At 46.0% G+C, this 24,032-nt stretch overlaps 2 protein-coding genes across 4 annotated transcripts in view; one reads left to right on the forward strand and one right to left on the reverse strand.

The window, feature by feature from the left end:
* The window catches only part of MAPT (microtubule associated protein tau), an 82,249-nt gene extending 81,568 nt beyond the window's left edge, over positions 1–681 (reverse strand). The window contains exon 1 of one of the 2 annotated variants that reach the window (XM_083411014.1): positions 25–681. The gene's annotated coding sequence lies outside the window, so the exon portion shown is untranslated. The remainder of the gene's footprint in view (positions 1–24) is intronic. The other variant, XM_083410991.1, reaches the window with a different exon arrangement.
* Positions 682–714: 33 nt separating this feature from the next.
* Positions 715–23,622, forward strand: SLC25A39 (solute carrier family 25 member 39). Of its 2 annotated transcripts, XM_083411033.1 has the most exons (12): positions 715–1,167; positions 9,014–9,122; positions 10,785–10,844; positions 11,869–11,913; positions 14,501–14,610; positions 15,427–15,494; positions 17,687–17,811; positions 19,541–19,714; positions 20,402–20,511; positions 21,526–21,607; positions 21,745–21,825; positions 22,340–23,622. In XM_083411033.1, exons 2-12 carry the CDS (start codon positions 9,026–9,028, stop codon positions 22,456–22,458), a joined length of 1,071 nt encoding a protein of 356 aa, XP_083267159.1. In that variant the 5' UTR covers positions 715–1,167; positions 9,014–9,025; the 3' UTR covers positions 22,459–23,622. The 2 variants fall into 2 exon arrangements, with proteins under 2 accessions (XP_083267159.1, XP_083267160.1); XM_083411034.1 differs by lacking the exon at positions 11,869–11,913 and having other exon boundaries at positions 863–1,167.
* Positions 23,623–24,032: the final 410 nt, after the last annotated feature.

Below are 24,032 nucleotides of genomic sequence, written 5' to 3' on the forward strand. Positions count from 1 at the left end.
TTTCTGATGTAGGTCTTCACTCACCCCTTCCTCCCTGGCAGGTTGGGGGCACCATTTTGTTATTTGGCCTCAGGTGCCAAAATGCCTTGGGCAGGCCCTGTTGGTTGGTTCCCTGATTCTATACACATTTTGTCCACACACGCGTGATGGTCCAGTGAGTTCCAAAAATTCCCACCTCAGCAAAACCTATTTACCAGAGGAGAAAGTGGTGCGGGTATAAAAAAGCAAAGTCAAAAGCAGTCTGGTGGGTGCAATGTCCAGTTCTGGAGATTTTTAAAAAAGTCCAAGTCTGACCCTACCTCACAGGATTGCTTTGGGAATAAAAAGGTGAGGCTGTATAGACCATCCCAAGCTCTGGAGAAGGCGAAGGCAGAATGAAAATGTAATACAGAAGCTGCCTTCAACTGAGGAGTGTGTGCTGGCGAGGAGTTATGTTTCCCCTCCAAGTGAAATAGGGGGGCATAAAAGTGTTCTAGAGCCTGCATAAAAATATGGAAGAAGTGCTGAGGAGAAAGCATTTTGAGAGAGGGAGGGCTAAGTGAGAACTATGAGCCGTGCAAGGCTGAGGAGAAACCACCAAGTGCTGGGCCTTAGGCCTCGACTACGCCTGGCTGCCTTTGCCTGCCTAACTGAGCGCGAACTACGCTGACAGCGAGAAAAGAACGGCGAGCGAGGCTCGAGCCAGATAAACCGTTGGGCGCTTTCAAAAAACCCCTCACGAAACCCCACCTCAGAGGGTGGCGTGTTAAAGCCCCGCCCCTTTTTCGGCACGAGGCACAGCCGATTGCATCACAGACCTGCGGGCGCGCGGGCGGGGTAAGACAGACCCGCGCGAGATCTCCCTCCCCACCCCCCACCCCCCACCCCGCCATCGTATTGTACAGGAAGTACTGCTGTAGCCACTTCCGGGGCGGCTGGAGTGACGGGACGACGTCCCGTCCTCTGAGTCCTCGGTCCTGAGAGGGTTCCCTTCTGGTGCCTCGGTTTCAAAAGCCGCCGCGATCCGTTTCTTTCTTTAAATAAAATAAAATAAATAAGGCCCGAGAAGGCGGCAAATGGGCTTCCTGAAAGGCGCCGTTGTTTTGGGTTCGCGCTGGGTCTTCCCGAGGGCGCCCATCGTTCCTGGACGGAGCTGGGAGACGAGCAGCACGTGGCTGGGATGAGTAGGTGAGTGGGGGCCCCGTGGCGGGCCTGTGGGGAGGGGAAAGAGGATGCGAGAGATGGCGGCGGGGGAGGGGGAGGTCGTTCGTGTCGGTCTGTGTTGTGGATGGGGGGCTGCCTTTATGCCCCGGTGAGAGTGGCTGGCGGTGAGGATTGAGCAGCGGAGGAGGACGATGAAGAAGAAGGAGCCCACCTGGAGGAGGAGGAGAAGAAGAAGGAGCCCACCTGGATCAGGCGAAGGGCTCATCGAGTCCAGGATCCAGCTTGAAGCAGCGGCCGTCCAGATGTCTCCTTAAAAAACCGCAGGCAAGGCGGGAAGGTGACGGACTCTCCCTTTTTCTCATGCTCGTAGTACTCCAGGTATACTGCGCCTGAACATGGAGGTTTGATCGAGCCCTTATGAATCAGGAGCCCTGACCAGCACGAATTTATCAGATCAATTAAAAGAGAAGAACAACACTTGATTCATGTGTTTTTTTTAAAGTAAATTTACTGTAGATGGGTGACAACTTTAAAAAGAAATTAAACAATGCCAATGGTTTAAACATGATTCCAGGAATATATATAGTGAATGTATGTTAAGTAGTGATAATATTTGGCTAGACTTCTATTTACTTGTTGGTACATGGAATGTGTGTTGCAACATTTGAGATTGTTCTAGTATTTATAACATTGTAATATTTAAGTGCAGTATTGATGTCATTGAACAATTCTTGTATATTCTGTATAATTTGCTTTAAAAAAGTGTAAGAGGGGCATTTTGCCTTCCCTCCCCATGCCTTTTCCACCCATTGAAATGTATTGCTTTATACTGTATGTCATCACAATATGAAATAAAAGAGAAGTTATAAGTCATCACAGCATAAATTTTGTTCCCCTCCATACGACAAATGTAATGAAAAGTAAAACAGGATTAATCAGAACCTGTAAATAAAACCTGGTAGTCATCCCTTCAAACAGTGGAATTATGAAGTCCTAGTAAGCCATTAATTTGCCATGGTTTACTATTTCTCATTTCCAGGCTTTTCATGAAGGAGTAGAATGCTTGACAGGGCCCAAGCCTTGACACAAAATGGGAAAGAGAGGTGCTGTGCAAATTTTGTTCTTCAAAGCATGCAATTCTTCTCTATCCAGTGTGTAGAAGGAGTGCAGAATTGGAAGCTTGCAGCCTGAGTCCAGATTGCCATCTTCACTGGTGATATAACTCAGGCTAGGTCCCATAAGAGGGAGGAACAATATCTGTTCTACTTCCTATGCCTGCTTGAGGTGTGTGGCAGCTAGAAGAAGATGCTCGATCTGTGGTGATCACAGAGGTAGTGCAGTCAGCTGCAGCTGCTCCATACTGAGCCCCAAACAACATGGAGACCTGTGAGTGGGAACTCAGCTTGCAGTTCGTCAACTTGTTTAAACCTCTTTGGTAAGGCAAATTGTGCAGTGAAAGATGGAAACCCCTTTGGTAAAAAGATGGGTGGGAAGCAATGTGTCTTGAAAAGTGAGGATTGGTGAAGAGGTTTATGCCTGGACTAGTGAGGCAAGGATGGTGGTATAGTAGGCACTGTTTGAATCCTAAAAACTAGAATAACTACTCAGGCTTCCTTTATTTAATGATATATGGTGGGGGTAGGGAATGGGCTGTTAGATTTCTTTTGGTAGCTAGTAAAAATGGGGTTGTGGTTGGGTGGTGCTTTTTTTAGTGCTATCAAATAACAAAGTTTCATTTTTACAGTACAGTACTGATACATAATTTCTTAGGCAAGCAGTGTGTCTAGACCAGGTATAGGCAAACTAGGCCCTCCAGATGTTTTGGGACTACAACTCCCATCATTCCTAGCTAACAGGTCCAGTAGTCAGGGATGATGGGAGTTGTAGTCCCAAAACATCTGGAGGGCCAAGTTTGCTTATGCCTGGTCTAGATATGTGTGCTTGGAAATGCAACCCCCCCCCCCAATGTTCTTTGAATCCATGGTTCGAGAACTGTTAATCTGCCTCTGGAATGAAAGGGGGGAAGCTAGATAAGTGGTAGATGGAATGTAGTTTTGTGTGGTCTACCTTTTCATCTTCCTAGCCTCTCTGTATTCCAACAATGTGTTAAGTGCATTCGCCAGATCTTTTAACAGTTAAGGCAGTAAGTAATCTATCTAATGTGATGCTAAGGGTGCACTCTTCTTTAAAAACATAAGCAGGTTATTAGATCAGATCTAGATCTACGTAGCCCATCATCCCTTGCAAAAATCTCAGCAAACTGCAGGCTATAGGTTATCAAAAACTGACCTGTCATCCACCAATAGATTATAGTTTTCACACCTGCTCTAGATACTGAGAAATGAGGCACTGTGTGAGAGAGAGGAAGAAGGAAATATTAAGGTATGTGGCAACTAGAATCGGAGGGAGAAAAGCAGATATATCTGGCTGGGTGCATGCTTCTGAAATTTTTAAGTGGCCTATGGTTTAGGAGAGGCTTTATAGTTGAGATCAGTATTTGTGTGGCCTCCAAATAGTCAATGAGCTTTAAGTTATAGTACAGCTGAGACATTTAGAGGTCAGAACTAGAGAAGCATGCTTTTGCTGGGATCTGAGCCAGCATGGGAAGGCGAGGGATGGGGAGGGTCAGTCAAAGTCACTGCATAATTGTTCCTTGACCCTTGACTGTGGAGTAAATGTTTAATATGCTTGGTAGCACAACTTTGTATTTTATTGTGTAGAAAGATGAACTTTGCAATTCAATTAATTGCTGTTTCTATTGCTGTTATTAAACATTGCAGAAGTGTCTAGAAGCCTTTGGAAGCTGTGTGGGAAAAGTTATTTATTTATAGGTAGGACAAGCTGGGGTACAATGTCTAGAAAGCCTTCATGAATTGCAAAATCTAATTGCTTTTTCAGATCTCCATAGTGAATTTGTGCTTTTAAAAACCTCAAAGCTTGCCATCTGGTACTGATTATTGCTCTTTCGGAGCATGATCTTCTGGCAGGACAAATAATTTTGCTGACATAATAAATAAGAATCTGAATATAATTTGTGACTCAAATATGAGATGGAGAGAGAAGGCTTATGTTAAATAAACAGTGGTACCTCAAGTTACAAACACCTCAGGTTACAAATGCTTCAGGTAACAAACTCCGCTAACCTGGAAGAGTTACCTTGATTTGAGAACTTTGCCCCAGGATGAGAACGGAAATTGTGTGCTGGCGGCACAGTGGCAGCAAGATGCCCCATTAGCGAAAGCACGCCTCTAGTTAAGAACAGTTTCAGGTTAAGAACGGACCTCTGGAACAAATTAAGTTCGTAACTAGAGGTAACACTGTACCAGCACCTTTCCAACTTCCTCAGTTTGAACAACCAGTGGAAACCAGCTTGGGGATTTAAACACCAGATCCTAGGCATGTTAAACTAATTTTTGACTTGGAGATTATCTACAAACTGTTATTAAAGATTCCCCCAGAGAATCCAGGGAATTGTAGCATTATCAGGATGCTGAGAATTGTCTGCTAGAGATCTCTAGCACCCCTTGCACAACTACTACCCAGTGACGATAGAGAAGTGAGGTCTTTTGCTTCATAGGGAACTTTTTTCAGCCCAAGCACCACATTCCTTTCTGGGCAGCCTTTGCGGGGGCGATACTCTAGTGCAGTGTTTCTCACACTTGTGCCCCCAGCTGTTGTTGGACTACAATTCCCATCATCCCTAGTTAGCAGGACCAGTGGTCAGGGGTGATGCGTGTTGTAGTCCAATGTCAGCTGAGGACACAAGTTTGAGAAACACCGTCCTAGTGGTAGGTGGAGCCAGAGGTAAAAGTGGCCAGAGTAATGAATCTCAACCTACTAACCTACCTTGATATGGTAGGCTAGCTTCTCTACCCATGCACATACCCCTTTCTATCCTCTATCCAGGCAACCAAAAAGCATTGTCAGAGGTCACAGACACATTCCAGCCCAGCAAACACTCAAGGAAGGAACAGCCTTGAGACGGAGTGTGGCTGGGGAGAGTTAGAGGGTCAGGCAGGAGCCTGGACCAGTGTTAGAAACTGGCATAGGAAAACTAGGTGCCAAGTGGCTCCAGGGACTTGGGTTGTGGACGCCAAAGCAACTTTTTGTTTCCTGCCACACTATCCAACAGACCATCTGATTTGCCCAGCAGTGTAGCAGCAGGATTTTTTAAAAAATTGCTGGCAAATCAGGTGTTCTGCAGAGTAGCGTTGCAGCAAAAGACACACATCTTTTGCTGCCATGGTACCCAGCAGACCAGCTGACTGCAGTCTATCCCATCTCTGAGTTGATTAATTGCAGTTAAAGCCTACCTTTTCCTCCAAGGAGCTCAAGGTGACATAGTATATGGTTCTCTTCCCCCCTGTTTTGTTTCACAACTCTGGGAGAGGTAAGGTAAGCTGAGAGACTGTGACTGGTCCCATGTCACCCTGTGAGCTTCATGGCCAAGCGGGGATTTTGCTGGGAATCTCAGGTGAGATACCTGCACAGTGGAAGTTGCTTCCAGTACCAGTCACCACACAGAAGCAGAGAAAGGTTCAGATGGTTTACTGTTGCAGAAAATAAGGCTCCGTGAAACAGTTATGGACGTAGATACACACAGCTTGTAGGCTTTTGCAGATACAAATACATATGGATCCATGCAAGAACAAAGTATCTCTGTTGCTCTAAATAAGTCCAGCAATTCAGGACGTAATACTGGACAACCGACTGGCTTACCCACTTACAGATAGACACCACTGAGTTGATATGCATTAATCACAGATATTGTTGGGGCACTGGGCCATTACCATAGCGATTAGAGCATGGTGCTGATAATTAACGCCAAGGTTGCAGGTTCGATCCCATATGGGGCTGCTGCATATTCCTGCATTGCATGGGGTTGGACTACATGATCCTCTGAGTCCCTTCCAACTCTGTAGTTCTATGATTATATGATCCATGGGGTGAATTACACTCCTGACGTATAGTAACCTCTTCTTATGCCCAGTTACTCCAGCAGAACCATGGTCTCCCATTCCTAGTCCAACCCTCTGACCACTATACCACACTGGCTGTACAGTTAGAGATGGGGATTAGGTGATTGGGTGATCCCCCCTCTGCCTTAACAAAGGAGTAGTAAACCTCAGTCTGTGTTGTACCACTGCTGCAGGAGGAGGAGTTACTTGACTGAATGTTCCTCCATATGGAATTATCTTCATGTAGGAACACTGGATATCAAGGAGGCTATAACCTTTGTTTTTGTAGAGAGAGAGGCACTTGGTTATTTCCACACCTGCACCCTGAAGTTGTGCAGCCCAGAGTACAATGCTGTTCTTAAAAATTGCAAGATGCCCAGCTCTCCATTTTGTCCCCCAACTCACACAAATCCTATGCTGCACTAGCTCCCCACAAAGTGTTCAGTATTTGTGCAAGTTCCTTTTGCTTCTGTGGGCATTTGTGATGCATACTGACATCCCTGGACTGGGTGTGGCCTACATTTCCCCCCTGCCCAGCTGATCCTGCCAGGGCAGAATGTGCTTTTGAAGCTTCCTTCAGTTAGTTCTGGGCTGCTGTGCTTGCATGCAAAATGCCCTGAGTCTGTGTTAAAGCATGGTAAGGTAAGAAACGGAGGGTTTTCTGCGATGTACATCCCAGCTCAATAAAGAGCTTAAGGGATTTCTTTTCACTGAATTATTGGGGGCTGGCGTCACACAGAGGGTTGAGCTGGAGCAGCTTTGCCACTTGGCTGCTCACCTAGGCAAGTAGCAGTTGCACCTGGGTAATCCGTCCAATTGTACCCACCGTCATCCTCGGCAGTGCTGAAAGACAGCATTAAATTGCAATGTGCATGGGGTTAATCGGCTTTGTGATTGAAGGTCTTTGTTTTCTGCACTCTCGGAGATAAGAACGCAGAGAGGAACTCTTGTGGCTGCCATGTTGTTTGCCCTAGGAGAGAGAAAAGAAACAGTGACAGTGCTGTCTGTTCCACTTCCTCATACCGTGTTTGTGTGCATGTGTAGACACGGGAGGAAGAACCCCTGCTAAAGTAGTGGGCTAGAGACAGAAGAATGGGGGCATGCAGAATGATTCCATCAGCTTGCAATAGCACAGAGATGTTGTTGGTGAGCTTCAGATTGTGAGAGGGACAGTAGGGCATGATGACCACAAAATTACTGCATACTGCATACTTTTTGACCTGTCCAATTTGCTGAGTCAGTCTGAAGATAACCTGAGATAGGAATTCTAATGCACGTTCCCCCTATGTAGAAGTGCTATAGAAGTGATGATGTTTCAAAATCTGTTTCATCAGAAACGAATAGGAGATTGAGGCCTAAATGCAATTTTGTAACCGAGTTTGAGGCTCTCCTTTTCCAAAACCATACACTATTCCCTGCACTGTGTTGACCTGCTTCTTGGCTTGTAGAGGTTTTAACAACCATATGGATGGGTATGGGCCGTGCCTGTGCTATAGCTTCAGCATTTTTAAAATTTACATTAAAAAACAATAGAAAAGAAGTATATTATTCCCATTGTTATTTGATGGACATCTCTGCTTCTGTAATCCAGTTGCTCTATACAGAATCAAAACTTGTGAGTTTTGTAAATAATCAAATACCGTACTACTTTCCCCCTCAAGCCTGCACGCTGAACGGCTCTGTTCAAAATGAAGGAGGGTGATGGTGGTGTTAAGAGTTTTATCCCACCCCTTTTGCAAGTAGCTCGGAGGCTCTTGCTTATCAGCTGCCAGCTAGCATCATCCTGCCCCCTTCTGAAAAGCTGATTGTATAAGCAGCATGTGCAGTCGAGAAGCCTCACCCCTTTCTGTAGCTGTGCAGATAATAGCTGTCAACTAGGGCTGGATGTAAAAGCTCATGTTGGGTGGGGTTTCTTGCAAGTCTGGACAGCAATCAAGGAGATTGGGCACAAGAAATGTGCCAGTACATTAGAGCCCACTTGTGACCCATACATAATATAGGCAGTTGCCTGTGGCATCTGAAAGCTTGAAGCCAATTTCATGTTTGTAACTAAATCCCATGCAACTCAAGGGCTGAATAATCCTATATAAGATTGTGCCGTAAGCCTTCATAAAATAATGACCGCAGACTGAACAATGGGCACTAATTCATTGTACTGCTGTAGTTGAGCACTTCAACTTGTAAGCTGCCTGTAAATATAACAGCTGTAATTTTTTGTGATTATGCCCTTTGTGGTTTCAAATTCAGATTCCTTTTGAATCAGATACTCTTTTGAAGGTAGGATGCTTAAACATTTTTCAGGCTAGAAGAAACAGCTTATTGAGCTGCCTTTCCATTAACATTATTTTTGGGGGGGGGGGGTTGCATTTCCTCCCTGTAAATCGTTGTGATTTCTTGCATAGTGAAGCACTGTAGTAATTTGGTGAAGGGAAAAGGTTTGAGCACCATTATCCATGTTCTAAGAGGCTTTACTGGACTTCCGTAAAAATAATAATGATGATTATGATAATAATATACATACTCAGACGCTGTTTGAGTCAAGAATGGAAGATGCTTGTTTAGTTTATAAATACAGTAGTTTATTACTGATTTTAATTTTTGAATGTTTTAAATAGTTGTTTGTAACAGTTTTTGCTGATAATTTAACTGGTTTTTGTTTTTTGGTAAACTGCTTTGAGGTTTTAACAATCATATGTATATATTTTATTAGATAGATACCGTACTTTTCCGTGTATGAGAAGACCCCCCACTTTTTAGCATAATTTTTAAAGAAAAAAACCTAGTCTTATACACGGAAAAGTATGGTAGATAGATAGAGCAGACTGGTAGCATTAAAATGGCTACCTTAGAAAGCACTGCTCCTGCAATCATGTTGCAGCTGACTAATGACAGGCCCTATCGTTGTTTTACAGGTGAGCAGCACAATGACTGAAAATTCATCTGGGAATATGCAGGGGGGCATCACCCCCATGCAGCAGATGCTGGCATCTGGAACTGGGGCCCTCTTCACCTCTCTTTTTGGTAGGTACCCTACATTTATTCTGCATTTTTTCCTGGGCCAGTTCGAGTGACATGGATGCATACCAAAAATGTGCGGTGACTAGAAGGCGTGGTTTGCACTTCGGTATGCGGCTTCAACTAGCCTGGCTCATTTTCCTTCCTGTGTATGCCTCATGTTTTGCTGCCCCATTGCTGCTGGCCACCTTGTCTATGCTCTGGCATTGTGAAAATGTGGATGTGCATTGAAAAATAAGGAACTGGACCTGCGGAGAAGTAGTTACATAACTGGTTCGCCACTTGTGCAAACTGGGCCTGTTTACTGTCAACCAACACCATGGCCGTGTGGTTGGGATGGTATAAAGTAGCCCTTTGCCATTAATTGTTTGATTGGGATGCACCAAGGGGAGCACTGCTTCTCTTGTGCCCAGTCATAGTATCTTAGATTGAACAATTTGGGCCCTGTTCACATGTGATGTTCATCACTCAAGTACTGCGCCAATAGCTGGTGACTGTTAAGTAGTTTCACTTTGCCTCTGCCACAATACTTCCCATTAGAGGCAATGTACATGTTCATTAGCAAGTCAGATGGTGCACCTATGAAGCAGTCCTTAGTCCAGCTTTTCTCAAACTTCTGGTAGTTGAAACGCACTTTCATCTGAATAAAAAATGAAGGCACACATCAATCTTGCATCCAAAAATCTTTACCTGGAGGTGGAAGAATCTCCTCTCAGGGAGGGGGAAATACAGCGGTACCTCGGGTTACAGACGCTTCAGGTTACAGACTCCACTAACCCAGAAATAGTATCTCAGGTTAAGAACTTTGCTTCAGGATGAGAACAGAAATTGTGCGGCGGCAGCGGGAGGCCCCATTAGCTAAAGTGGTACCGCAGGTTAAGAACATTTAAGAACGGACCTCCAGAACGAATGAAGTTCTTAACCCGAAGTACCACTGTATTTCCAGCACAGGTGCCGCACCTGTACTCTTTTGCCAGGCTCCAGGGTGGTTCCCTTGAGAGTGTGTTCCTTTGAAGTTCAAGCAGTACATTGCCATTCCTTCCTTCAGGTAAACATAATCCAAGAGTACAGCAACATACCAGTTCGCCAGGTTCACTCAGGTGCATTGCCACATCTTCTAAAAATACTTTGCAGGAGTAGGGGTAGCATAGTGTTTGATATCTTTCTTTCCCCTTCCCTCACTCACAAAAGTAGATGCACCCATTCATAAGGTGAGTGGGGAGCAAAAGGAAGGAAATTTTAACCTCACATTGTGTTATATTCAGAAAGCATCTTTAGTGATCTTCCCAGCGGCTGCTCTGCACCTATCCAAACCCGTTTCTCTCTGATCCTCTAGCTCTGGAATACTGGGCATATGTCTGTTCTGTAAAATGTGCTGTATTATTATTATTATTATTATTAAATTCCCCAGCCACACTGCATATTAATAATAATAATAATAATAATAATAATAATCAACTTTTATTTGTATCCTGCCCTCTCCGGCCGAGACTTGGCTCAGGGCAGCTAACATCAAATATAATATATAACATTGGTATAAAATCAAACAATAATTAAATTACCGGTACCTCCTAAAAACAAGTCAGGATCAATTCTTAAAACATTCTAAAAACATTAAGCATTAAAAAACTCTTGATATAATCAGTCCCTTTTGTGTTGTGCTTTCAGTCACACCCTTGGATGTGGTGAAGATCAGATTGCAGGCTCAGAGGACACCTTTTTCTAAAGGTAAGCAATTCTTCCTTTTTGGACTGGAAGCCATTAGGGAGGAACCTTCCATTTCTTGGATGCCATTGGCCTTGGACAGCTGCCTTAAGTTTCAAAACTGCTTTGACATACATAAAAGCTCTGTGGGCTTGGAGTCAACCTTAAAGTTCAAGAAAAGCCCTTGGTGCAGAGCTTTCTGGAACTACTTCAGAATGCAACCGGAGAGTGGGGGCTTCCATGTTTAAATGCTGTCCCTCAACCCAGAAGAATCCCTTGTACACAAATAGCCTTTTCTCCGCTGAGCTGGTTTTCCAGAATGAGGGAGTTTTTGATTGGGGGCAGCATTCAAACCTGCAACTTTCCCCACCTATGTTCCTGGAGGACTCTACTGTTTTTCACGTATGATGAAAATTTACCCTTAAAGGAAGTGCACTGCTAGGGCTTCATTGTGAGTGGCTCTGGACTGGACTGTAGCATGCTTTGTAGTGTGTCATGCTGAGTGGTTTGATAAACACGGCCTCTTGAGTCATTTTGCTTAGCCCATAGCAGGCTTGTACCCGTATGTTAGTGGGACTTGACAAAATTGTTTAACCCTCCCAATGAACATTAAGCCATCCATCTCTTTCCATCCTCGATGTCTTACCTTGGAGCAGTGCCCCATATCTGTTGGAAGCCCTCCTCAGGTTACCAGAAAACCTGTGGCTTTCTAAATATTCTTGGACTCTGACTCTCATCAGCCACCACCAGCATCGCCAGCAATCAAGGATGATGGGAGTTGTAGTCCAACAACATCTGAAAGGCCACAGGATTTCCCATTGTTGCCCTAAGCCATTTGGGTCTAGAAAATTATGGGTTAAAAAAAAATAGCCAGGTGCATGGGGGAAATTACAATCTGATTGCAGACTGTATTGCACAATCTTTTTGCAGCCAGAGTCCCCAGACAGCTACTTCTTATCCGCTGCCTCAACTAAGGGTCCTCATGTCCCTTCAGCTGTTCTTCCTCCCTCACCTCTCTCTAAGTATTTCCATGTTATGTCTTTTTCAGTGTTTTCAGTACAGTGTATGCCCTGGAGCATTCAGCAGCCCAAATGTGAGTATATCAGATGCTTTCCCATATAAGCTGCCATTCTCTTTGGATGCAGCTCTGACCCCTTTACTCTTTCCATGAGCATCTGGTTGGCTACTGTGAGAGCCACGTGGGGCTAGATGGGCCTTTGGCCTGATCTAGCAGCGCTCCTCTTTGCATACTGTTCATGCTCCCAAAGGAGAGTGCTGGGAGCTTGTTCTTCCTTCCCCTGCCTTCCAGCTCTCGGGGGAGAATGATCCTATCCCTCCTTCACCAAAGACGCTGGTGTTCATCTATCTTCGTTGTATTCCTGGCACAGAGCATTCAGAAGAACGTGTGAGGGCTCAAATTGTGCTGGGATGCCCGTGTCGGCTTCTTCTCAAATATCCCCATGCGCACCTCACCTGGCCCTTCCTCTCTTGATGCGTTAATGTCCGCAGATCTCCTCTGCCAAGAAAAGTAAAATTAGTTGTGGTAGCCCTTCATAACATGCCATCACTGTCTTGGTTGAAACCAGGACCTCAGAATAATAAGGTATTGCAGAGACGGGATGCAGGGAGAATGACTTGAGGTGCTCACCAATTTTATTTCCCTGTCTTGTTATGTCCTACTAAGTAAGTTACTTCATCTTCCCCATGTTTCACCAATTTGTCCATCCCTGTTCAGAGGCATTGGATGGGTGAGCATGGCCTAATTTGTCCCTTTTGGTGCTGCTGATCTAAGTATTTCTGCCTTGGGCCTGCTTCATATCATTATAGTGTGTGATATTTGTATGAATACCTCATCGTAGATGCTGGTGGAAGTCTGCAGCTTCTTGAGTTCAAAGCAACGTTGTGACTTTTGTGAGCTCAGCACATATAGTGTGCATTGTGGCCCTTCAGATTGCAGGGGAAGACCTGCATATTTGAACGTTCCCTCACAAATAGAAAGTTAGTGCTTTCTCCTCACAGATAGAAAGTCAGCACATCAGGGGTAAGGGCTTGACCCTAACCACCTCCCTAAAGTACCATCTTTCAAGCTCAGCCAGTCATTAAATGTTGACATGCTCCTTTTACTGCCAGTGGTCCACCATTGCTTGGGTTTGGGACTGCCACAGCCAGAAATGCCCTCTCTGGCTCATAAAATGATACCATCTCATTATATCAAAGAGCAGCATTCTCCTGTTTAGTACCTCTTCCATGTGGAAAGGCTGCAGCTTCCCCTCTCCTCTGAGCTCTCTGGAGTTGAGATGCGTGTAATTGGGCCCTTGTGTATTCTGCACATTGTTCCCCTCTGCCCAGCTACGAATTCTCTTATCAGAAATAATAAGAGTGTCTTTAGATATGTTTTAATTTTACACAATTCATTCTGCTTCCACAAAATCTTCAGTTTTGAACCTCTTTTCTTGTGCTTTTTTTGTTGTTGCTAACAAACGATGTGAAAAGTCCTTTCCATTTTTCTTTGCAGCCATGCAAGCTAGAATGCCTGTTTATTTTTAGCAAAAACTGAGCATCCTTGCATGCTGAATTGAACATTGGGTAGCACAGAATATATCTGGCACTGCATGTTGCATTGGTGGGTAGAAAGCTGTTCCCACCTTCTATTTTTAACTGTTGCGAGCATTTTGTCTCCTCTGTGTGCATCTCCTTCTTTTCCTTCCCGTGTCCCATAACTTTTGTGTCTCTTTGCTTTAACCCCTTTAATTTATGTCTGGTTGAAGGGAGTAGCTGTGTGTTGGGGCTGGTGGCCCTGATGTTGCCTTCTGGGGAGCAGGTGATGGCTTCATGGGTAGACAACCCCAATGTAGCATGTCCAGAATATTTCAGGTTTATGAGGACACAGTTCTGTCTTCATGAAAACAGCCTATTTATCTTCTTCTGCAACCTGCTCTTGGGTCTATTGCATCTGCTATGACTTAAGTCTGAAAACATCTAACTTTTCAATGCCTTAGATGGACAATAGATGTTTTATACAGCACCCAATTAACTTGCACATTCATTACTACAGGGATTCCGTGATTATTGATACCAATGCCTTTTTAAAAAACCACTGACCTGTCCTTCATGACCAAAAGCTGAGACTGGAACCAGGAAACTCCCTCTGATAATTAGATCTTGGGACAAACAAGGTCTAGTTGTCTTTTATCACATCCTGCTAGATTTTCACACTAGGGAAACGTCTGAGACATGGATAACTTTGGTTTTGCTACAGAAATTCCCAAAGCCGGGAGGAATTTTCAGCAGGATCCAAACATGAAGAAAACTGCTCTTTACTATTATTTATTTTTTATTTTATGTTCTGAATGCAAATGCATCCAGAAACGCTAAACTGCATTTAAAAATGAAACGTTTGCTATTTATATAGCCACCCCGTGTGACAGTTCATAAAGCAAAAACAACAACATTGGAAATACAGTATGAAACACTAATAATTGTAACTATTTTTTTAAATTAAAAAATGAGCATTACTGCTGCAGGATTCAGCATGAGCCTGAGATTGACAGGCACGTGTGTTCAGGAGCAGGTGACAAATTGGAAATGAGGGAGCAGTTAAGAACACCTGATTTCTGGTGATACAACAGCCCCCGCCCTCCTCTGAGCGCTGTTCCTTCTTGTCCCCCTGTCCTCCGCAGGGAAATGCTTCCTTTACTGCAATGGCCTCATGGACCACCTATATGTGTGTCAGAATGGAAACAGCTGCACGGCCTGGTATAAGACGCCTACTCGCTTCACGGGCACTTTGGTAAGGTTGTGCGTGATGAAGGGCTTGACCATCTCCCACTGGAAGGCCTTATAGTTTGAGTTGGCTATATAACCTGGGTGGAGGTGGGTGGCTGAAAATGTGGCAAAGACATAGATTAGGTTGCTATCCCCCACCCCCGTTAAATATATATAAAAGGCCTCTAGATAAATTGCTTTAGGGACTCGTAAGGGTATGGCTGGGGTTGACCTGAGGCGTGGCTGTCTACACCCTCCTAAGGTGATGTGAAGTAGGGAACTGGAGGGATGTAGGTGTGCTGCTCCCTCCCATCAGCCAGGATAGTTCAGTTAGTTAGAGCACGGTGCTGATAACACCAAGGTTGCAGGTTCAATCCCCATATGTGACAGCCACATATTCCTGCATTGCAGGGGGTCGGACAAGATGGTCCACAGGGCCCCTTCCAACTGTGATTCTGTGATCTGTAGCCAAGGTTTGTTCTTTGTTCTGGGGTAAAACCAAATCCCGTGTAGTTCCAGGAGCATATGCATGTGCAGGTGCCCATGCGACCCTGTGGGAGATGAGGAAGGAGAAGCTTCTTCTATGCAGGGCAGTTTGGATTAATGAAGGGGTGGGTTGGGAAAGAGTTAAGCACCCCTTTCTGCTGCCCCCTCACCCGCCCTGGCAGCTGCTTCCCTGCCAAAGCTGGGTTTTTTTCCTTGTAAGAACCAGGCCTCTTGGGAGCTCATTAAAGGGGTTTTTGTATGACTTCTAGTTCAGCAGTGTGGCTCAGCTTCAGGGTTTTATTCTGACCAACTGCTCTCTCCTTCACTGTCCGCCCTTGCCTCTTGTTTCTTCCAGGACGCTTTTGTGAAGATAATACGCTATGAGGGCATCCGATCCTTATGGAGCGGCCTTCCACCCACCCTGTGAGTGTGGACATAAGTTACACGCAATTAAATTTAAATCCCAAGGTGCACAATCTCAGGAAGTAACACACTTACTGTTGTTTTAAAACAACCTTTTTGGCCTGGCAGGCCAGATCTTCATCTGTCCACACCCCCATAGGCTGACTGTGACAGCTGGGTGGGACGACCCACTTGTCACTCACATGTGGACAGGCTGCTTGGACGAGTGAAACCAACCACCTGTCTCCTGGATCCTTGCCCATCCTGGCTTATAAAAGCTAGCCGGGAAGGGCTGGGCGATGGGCTTCGTGGGGTGGTGAATGCTTCCCTCCGTGAGGGAGTCTTCCCAGACCCGCTGAAAGAGGCCGTTATTAAACCGCTTCTTAAAAAACCATCTTTAGATGCGGCCACGATGGCCAACTATCGCCCAGTCTCAAATCTTCCATTCTTGGGCAAGGTGATTGAGTGAGTGGTTGCTGAACAACTCCAGGCACGTCTGGAAGAAGCGGGCCATTTGGATCCCTTCCAGTCGGGATTCAGGCCTCATCACGGGACTGAAACTGCCTTGGTTGCACTGGTTGATGATCTCCGGCGGGCTAGGGACAAAGGTGAGAGCTGTTTCCTAGTTCTGCTGGATCTCTCAGCGGCGTTTGATACCATCGACCATAACATCCTTCTGGACCGTCTTGCGGGGCTGGGAGCTGGGGGTACTGTCATACAGTGGTTCCGCTCCTTCCTCCTGGGCCGTGTTCAGAAAGTGGTGGGGGATGAGTGTTCAGACCCCTGGGCTCTCACTTGTGGGGTGCCTCAGGGCTCTGTCCTCTCCCCCATGCTTTTCAACATCTATATGCAGCCGCTGGGAGAGATCATCAGGAGGTTTGGGCTGGGTGTTCATCAGTATGCGGATGATACCCAGCTCTACCTCTCTTTCAAATCAGAACCAGTGAAGGCGGTGACGGTCCTGTGTGAGTGTCTGGAGGCGGAGGATGGATGGCGGCAAACAGATTGAGATTGAATCCTGACAAGACAGAAGTACTGTTTCTGGGGGACAGGAGGCGGGCAGGTGTGGAGGATTCCCTGGTCCTGAATGGGGTTATTGTGCCCCTGAAGGACCAGGTGCGCAGCCTGGGAGTCATTTTGGACTCACAGCTGTCCATGGAGGCACAGGTTAAATCCGTGTCCAGGGCAGCTGTGTACCAGCTCCATCTGGTACGTAGGCTGAGACCCTATCTGCCCGCGGACTGCCTCGCCAGAGTGGTGCATGCTCTGGTTATCTCCCGCTTGGACTACTGCAATGCGCTCTACGTGGGGCTACCTTTGAAGGTGACCCGGAAACTACAACTAATCCAGAATGCAGCAGCCAGACTGGTGACTGGGAGCAGCCGCCGAGACCATATAACACCGGTCTTGAAAGACCTACATTGGCTCCCAGTACGTTTCCGAGCACAATTCAAAGTGTTGGTGCTGACCTTTAAAGCCCTAAACGGCCTCGGTCCAGTATACCTGAAGGAGCGTCTCCACCCCCATCGCTCTACCCGGACACTGAGGTCCAGCGCCGAGGGCCTTCTGGTGGTTCCCTCATTGCGAGAAGCCAAGTTACAGGGAACCAGGCAGAGGGCCTTCTCAGTAGTGGCGCCCTCCCTGTGGAACGCCCTCCCACCAGATGTCAAAGAGAACAACTACTACCAGACTTTTAGAAGACATCTGAAGGCAGCCCTGTTTAGGGGAGCTTTTAATGTTTGATGTATCACAGTATTTTAATATTCTTTTGGAAGCCGCCCAGAGTGGCTGGGGAAACCCAGCCAGATGGGCGGGGTATAAATAATAAATTATTATTATTATTATTATTATTATTATTATTATTATTATGTCAGTTGATTGACACATGGGTTGTCCTGCCCCACCTGTCCAAGTCCCTTGTGCAGCACTTCCCAAGTGTCCACAGTTTGCCCAGTGCTTGGGAACAGCAGGGCAGTTTACTAACCCTTCCTTTAAAAGCACTATTAACATTTTATCATTTTTATTGCAATGTATGATTCCCAACAGTTTGCTGCTTTCTCTCAGCACTGCTCACTGAATTGTGAATTCTTGATGGTCTTATGGGCAATGTCAGATTTGCAGTGCATTGGCATTGGAAGTAATTGGGTTCTACACGGGCATGCACACTGTACTTTATGGGACCATGGCACTTAATACCCACAACTTTTTAACAGGGTGATGGCTGTACCTGCCACTGTGATCTACTTCACTAGCTACGATCAACTACGCGACTTATTGCGTGCCAAGTTGGACAGCCAAGCACGGTACATCCCACTAGTGGCTGGAGCTGTTGCCAGATGTGAGTATCACCTCTCCTGTGTTTGTATATTTGCAGGAGCAGCCTGCCTTTCTGCTTTTAATTAAATGCACATATTGTAAACCACTAGCTTTTCAGAATGCAGGCGTTGTCCCTCCCCATATAGGCACGCTGCTAGGAAACAAACAAATAATTCAATTCGAACCTGGAAATTGTGAGAGAGATCTGGAGAGTCCTCGTTGCTTGCAAGGAAACCGTCTCCAAAGCCAGAAGACGACATCAGTGCAAGCAGAGGAAGCCCCAAAGAGACTGGAAGCACAGCCAGGCTTTGTTTAAGCTGCTCAGCCTCCCTGCCTAACAGCAGATGGCGTGTGGTGGTGCGGCATTGGCGTCTTCTCCTCCCAGCCTCCAGCCATGCCCAGAGCTTCAGTTCTAATTGTGGATATTTTTGGATAAATTATTTTCGGATTGGAGAGAGAGGGTGTTTAAATGGTGTTTAGAGAGTGCTCCCCACTTACACGATTCTCACGCGAATGTGTGGGGGGCCCCAGAACATAACCTACACATAAGGGGTGGGGGACACCTGTACTTATTATTTCCCTAGTGTTTGTAGATGCCAATCTCCATTTTTGGAAGACTTTATGTTTAGAAAAGGGGTCTTCTGGAGAATATGGATGTTTGGAAGCATTTTAGATGTTTGGATTACATGTGCCATATAAATGTTCAAGACAGGAAGTGGACGTGGTGCCTTCCATATGTTTTGGACTACTTCTCCCAGCATTCCTGACCATTGGCCATTCTGGCTGAGGCTGTTAGGAATTGTAGTTCAATAAGATCTGGAGTGAACAACATTGGCTGTCCCAAAATACATAAAGATCCTAGCTGCTGTGCATCTAAAGTACACAGGTCTGGAAGGGTAGACATTTGTTTTGAGTCAAGAGAGGAAAAAGGGCTGCCTTACCACTGGATGGATGGAAATATATCAGGAGGGAAACCATTACTGTTAGCTTGTATGAAGGATATTTTGCTGAACGAGCTTCAGAAGTAGGAGCGTGGGAGGGAGGGAGCGAGTTAGAGAGAGAGAGACTGACAGTTCTTGCAGGATATTGGGACAGGGGAACTGAAGTTCAGGTGAGCACCATCCTTCCACCACCACCCCTTCTCAAAAATAGACCACGTTGAGAGATGGCAATATGGCGGCAGGTTATAGGAATGGGTGTGTAGGATGTAAAACAAGGATAGATGCCACAGTTATGCCTTCCTTAGAAACCCCCCTGAGCCATTCTTTGCCTTTTTTGTTCACCACCAGCACCACAAATGAACAATTATTCAGGGCAGATCTCCGCCAACTCTTTTTTCTCTCCCCACCCCCTCAAAAACCTATTTTTGACAGCCAGAATTGCAGACTCTGTGTTCAGATATAAGCTAGCTTTTGGATCCTAGATCTGAATGACTAGGAACAGGGTTGAAAAATCAGATTCCTACCCTACTTATTGCTACCTTGTCAGATCTTACTGACCAGGGGGAAGCTGGAATACTGAGCTAGATGGCATTTCAGTGAAACCTACTACTTCAATTCCCACATTTTCCGACACCCAGGCACCTAAAGGCTTCCTCAGTTTACATGCCAATGGCATTGTAATCGATGACTGCCAGTCAACTCTTCTGCATGCACATGTCTTCCATTAGGTCTTTCCAGTGGAGGAACTGGGAAATGCCTTGATTAAACAGGGGCTTGATTTCATATGCCGCTCTGATCTCTCTTCCCTAGTGGGTGCAGTGACAGTGATCAGCCCCTTGGAACTCATCCGAACAAAAATGCAGTCCCGACAGCTGAGCTACAGAGAACTGCGTGTCTGCATCCAGTCTGCTGTGGCCCAGGACGGATGGTTCTCTCTCTGGAGGGGCTGGGGGCCCACAGTTCTGCGGGACGTTCCCTTCTCAGGTATGGAAGCGACACAGGGAAAGGAGCAGAGAGCAGTAACGAGAGGGTTTGGAAGACGTTGCATACAGAAATTTGGGAGGAGCTAGGCATGTTTTGTTTTCTGAGCAAAGGTTATGCAAGGCGGCTGCTTTCAAGATACCAAAAAAATGAGACTGTTCTCACCCCTCAAAAGGGTTCATCTTCAACTTACTATTGAGTACAATGTCTTAAGGACAGCAGTGCATCGTTACTTTATATTACCCATGAAAGTTGCAGAATCTCCACCAATGTGGTTTTTAAAAAAAGGGATTGGACAAACACCTGTCCCTTGCCCAGGATATCCTGCTACTGCAGGGGGTGGAGAAATACAGTCCATTCCTACTTGGAGATAGACACACTAGATGGTGTGTGGGTCTCTTTTGCCTTTGGCGTGTCTGAGTGAATCCAGAACCTGATAAGAGTTTTAACACCCCTGTTTTGTGGAACTGCCCTGCCATTATGAAGGTTGGCATATGAATAAATAAACTGAACAAATAAATATTACCGTTAGATCTGGGCAAAGGGTCACACACAGGGATTCTGGACAGAGCGGGGGAGAGCTGCAGCTCTAGCAAGCAAGCACACCTTCCCCCCACTACCAAAAAGGAAGCATATTCAGTTCCCCTCCCTCCTTTGACAATCTGTCTCTTCCTCTTTCCCCCCCCACAGCTCTGTACTGGTATAACTATGAACTGGTGAAGGACTGGTTGTGCACCCGATTCTGTCTTACCGAGGCCACCTTCATGGTCAGCTTTGCATCTGGTGCCATTTCTGGCACGGTGAGTGCCGGCGCTTGACAGTTCTTTCCAGTGGCCTTGAGAGAGATGTGAGGCAGAGCAGCCTGCTGAGCAATCTTCTCTTTAACTGTGACTTTGGGAGCCTCTTAACCAGTCCCCTTTCTGCAGCCAGGAAGGCTGTAAAGATGGTGGCCTTCTTTCTTTATTTCTTCCGTGTTGGTCAGCAGAAGTGAATGTTAGCATGCTGCTTATTGTTAAGCATATGCTTTCTTAGCTCAGTGATGGGAGCGAATGGTGTATTTGCAGCATTTGTAAAATGTAGCTAATGTGACAGATTTTAATGATGCACCTCTGGAGTAGGGAACATTACTCAGTCTGGTCATGAATAATGTTTTGAAGGCTGCATTCCAGTGGTGGGTGGAGCCAGGAGGAAAACTGGGTGGAGCCATGGGTGTGAACTTTCTGGTTAGCTCTGTTGGTTGGAGGATGGTGCTGATAACACCAAGGTCACAGGTTTGATCCCCATATGGATACATATTCCTGCATTGCAGAGGGTTGGACTAGATGATCCATGGGGTCCCTTCCAGCTCTACAATTCTATAATTCTATTCCTGATGCACACATAGGACCTTTACCATTACTTATCGCAAACCATTTTTCCTTCTCCGTGTGCATTCTGAACAATAGATTCTTCATCAGTGAAGGAGGGTACCTAAAATGGATTTTATCTTCTCCCATTCATTCCAAGGGGGCCGTGCATTTATGCAGATTCAGAAAACTTTGTCCCCTTTGGGTGTTGGAGGCACTGCCAATTCCATTCCTACCTGCTCCAAGACGGAGTGCTTTTCTTCAGAGCTCCTACCTGTTTCAGTACAATAGCTCTTTCCCTCCCCTCTGTTTCCCACCTCTTTTCTTTGCAAACATTTAGGCAACTAAAGTGGTAAAGGAGGCCCTAACTTCCCCACCCCAGTAGACAAAAGAAAGCCCTTTGCCTCAAGCCAAGGGAAGAATCTTGCTAGTAGTGATGGCTAATAGATGACCCTTCCTATTCCCCAGGTGGCTGCTATCCTGACGCTGCCCTTTGACGTGGTGAAGACCCAGCGACAAATTCAGCTGGGAGACATGGAGACACTCCAAGGTGAGGCGCAGGAAGCTACCTGGGGCTGCTATCATTAAGCCTGGCTAACTTTTTGTTATGGCTGCTGCAAGTGAAAAGAGAAGCAAGGAATAAAAATGTGAACTACATAATGCCATATACTTTCTCTCCCTGCTCAGTTGCTACTCCCAGATCCTCCTCCACCTGGCTGCTTATGCAGAAGATTCGAGCAGAATCTGGCACCCGAGGACTCTTTGCAGGTGACTTACATTGCCGTTTACTGCTTGCCATTCTCTGTGCTGTGCGACAGCAGCTCTATAGATTATTATTATTATTATTATTATTATTATTACTTGCCCTTCACCAACAAGTCCCAATAATAAGTAGAGGATGAGATTTGTAGCTATAAGACTATGGTTGAAATCTCTCAACTAACCCCCCCCCCCCCCGAAAGTTGGGCATTCTGTTCCATCTCAGCCTCATTTTCCAGTAGCTCCACTGCACTTTAAAAGATTACCCCTACTTTGAACACACAGCAATGTGTTGCATGTGAGTCTCATGCGGTCAAGACAGTGGTATGTGTGCCAAATTCAGAAGCTGGCCAAGCACTTGCACACTCTTTCCTTGCCTTATTAGAGCAGGCAGCAAAGTGTGCACCATGGAGATGGGATAAATTATTGAACATAGGCAGTCCTGCTCCCTTTCCTTCTTCCCAGCCTGTCTGACAGGTTTGTTTTATTCTTCTCTCCTTCTCCCTGCCGAAATGGCCCACAGGTTTCCTGCCTCGGGTGATCAAGGTGGCCCCCGCCTGCGCCATCATGATCAGCACATACGAATTTGGCAAGGCCTTCTTCCAGAAAATGAACCAGGAACGGCAGCTTAACAACGTATGAAGGCCATGGAAAGATCCTCCATTTTTCAGACGGACCAAAGCCACATTGGTGGCAGGGAGAAGGGACATATTTCAGAAGAGTGAAAGAGGAAAAACAAAGTTTGTGAACTCGTGGTCTGAGTAAGGTGGATCCAGTCGTGGTCACTGTCAGTTAAGGGTTGAGAAGACCATACCTAGGAAACATTTTGTTCCCTTTTCTTGTAGGACGTGTCTCCTGTCAGACAAATCCCAGGTGCCTTCCAGCTCGCTTCCACCCTCCTCCTCCTTTCCCTTTTGCTGGGGAGCAGTTCAGTGATTTGAATCTCTTAGCTGCTGCACTCCTTGCCCCCTGCCTCCCAACCCTAGAACCATTGTTACATTTTGCTGTTGGGATGCTATCATGTTTGGACCTTTTTACGCCTTTCATCTGAAGAGCAGAATGTTCTCTTTAGCCTTGCCCAGAATCGAGAGAATTTCTAACTACAACTGGCTGCCTGTTAGGTCCCAAACAGAACGTGACTTTATTTACTTTAAACCAGAAAGGGACGAAAGGAAAAAGAGGAAGAAGCAGGCTAGCCATGGCATTCCATAAGGAGGTGGTTGTTTTTTTAAAAAAAAAAAAAATTCGCTGCATGCAATCTGTGTGCGTGTGGCCCTCCAAAAGGCTTCAAGCTGCTGTAGACGGAAACAGACAGGCAACTCCATCCCTGCCTTAATTCTTAAGTGTCTGTAGGCCTGCATGCCTTCCGCTCCACCACACGATCCTTTCTGCGCATGACGGATATGCTGGCTCACGCTGCAGCCAAACACTGGACATTGGGGGGCCCAGAAAACAAAACACTGGCTTGGACACTCAGGATTCTCCCACCTCTTCCCTTGACACTTCTATGGGCAGCAAGTCTTCACGCCCTAGATAATGAGTAGCGCGGGCACAAAGGAATTAAACGTTGTGTTCTCCCCTTGCAGTCTTCCATAGCATCTGCTCTGTTAAAAGGGGGGCTGAAATCTCAGCCAGGCCAAAAGTTTGTTTTGATGCCAGAGACTTGAAAGTGGCACCCTTTAGCAGCTGCTAGGCTTCCCCCTTTCTGTGCTGTTAACTTATGTGCCTGTTGCTTACATTCTTGTGGAAAGGTTCAGGAGGCTTTTTTCTTAAATAAAGTCACATTTTAAACAAAGAAACAAAAAATTATAGCAGAGGGCACCAGGAGAGGATTGCTTGTTCATCCATGTTTTGTGTATTAGGAATTTCTGGTCTAGCTCTTCTCTTGTCTTCTTTGGGAACAGGAGTGGGGAACGTTTTGGCCAAGTCAGCTATTTGTCCCAACCCCTCCCTGTCAATTTCAGATTATTGGCTGGTATGTTGTCCTGCACACCTATCGGAAGGCCTTGCATAAGGAAGCAGTGTGCAGATCTCTCTGTAAACACTGTTCTCAACCCTTCTGAAGCACTGAGCAAAGGGGCTGGCCAAGCTGCTTTCTCTAGGGATTGGCTGAGCCCTTGGGTTCCCCATGCAAAGCTCAGTTGCACAGCCTATTCGGCAGATCAGCTGATGGGTGGCAACATCAACCTTACTTTGCAGGGATTGGTTGTCCCTCG

This window comes from Podarcis tiliguerta (genome assembly GCF_965153285.1).
Source record: "Podarcis tiliguerta genome assembly, chromosome: 13".
Classification (NCBI taxonomy): Eukaryota; Metazoa; Chordata; class Lepidosauria; order Squamata; family Lacertidae; genus Podarcis; species Podarcis tiliguerta.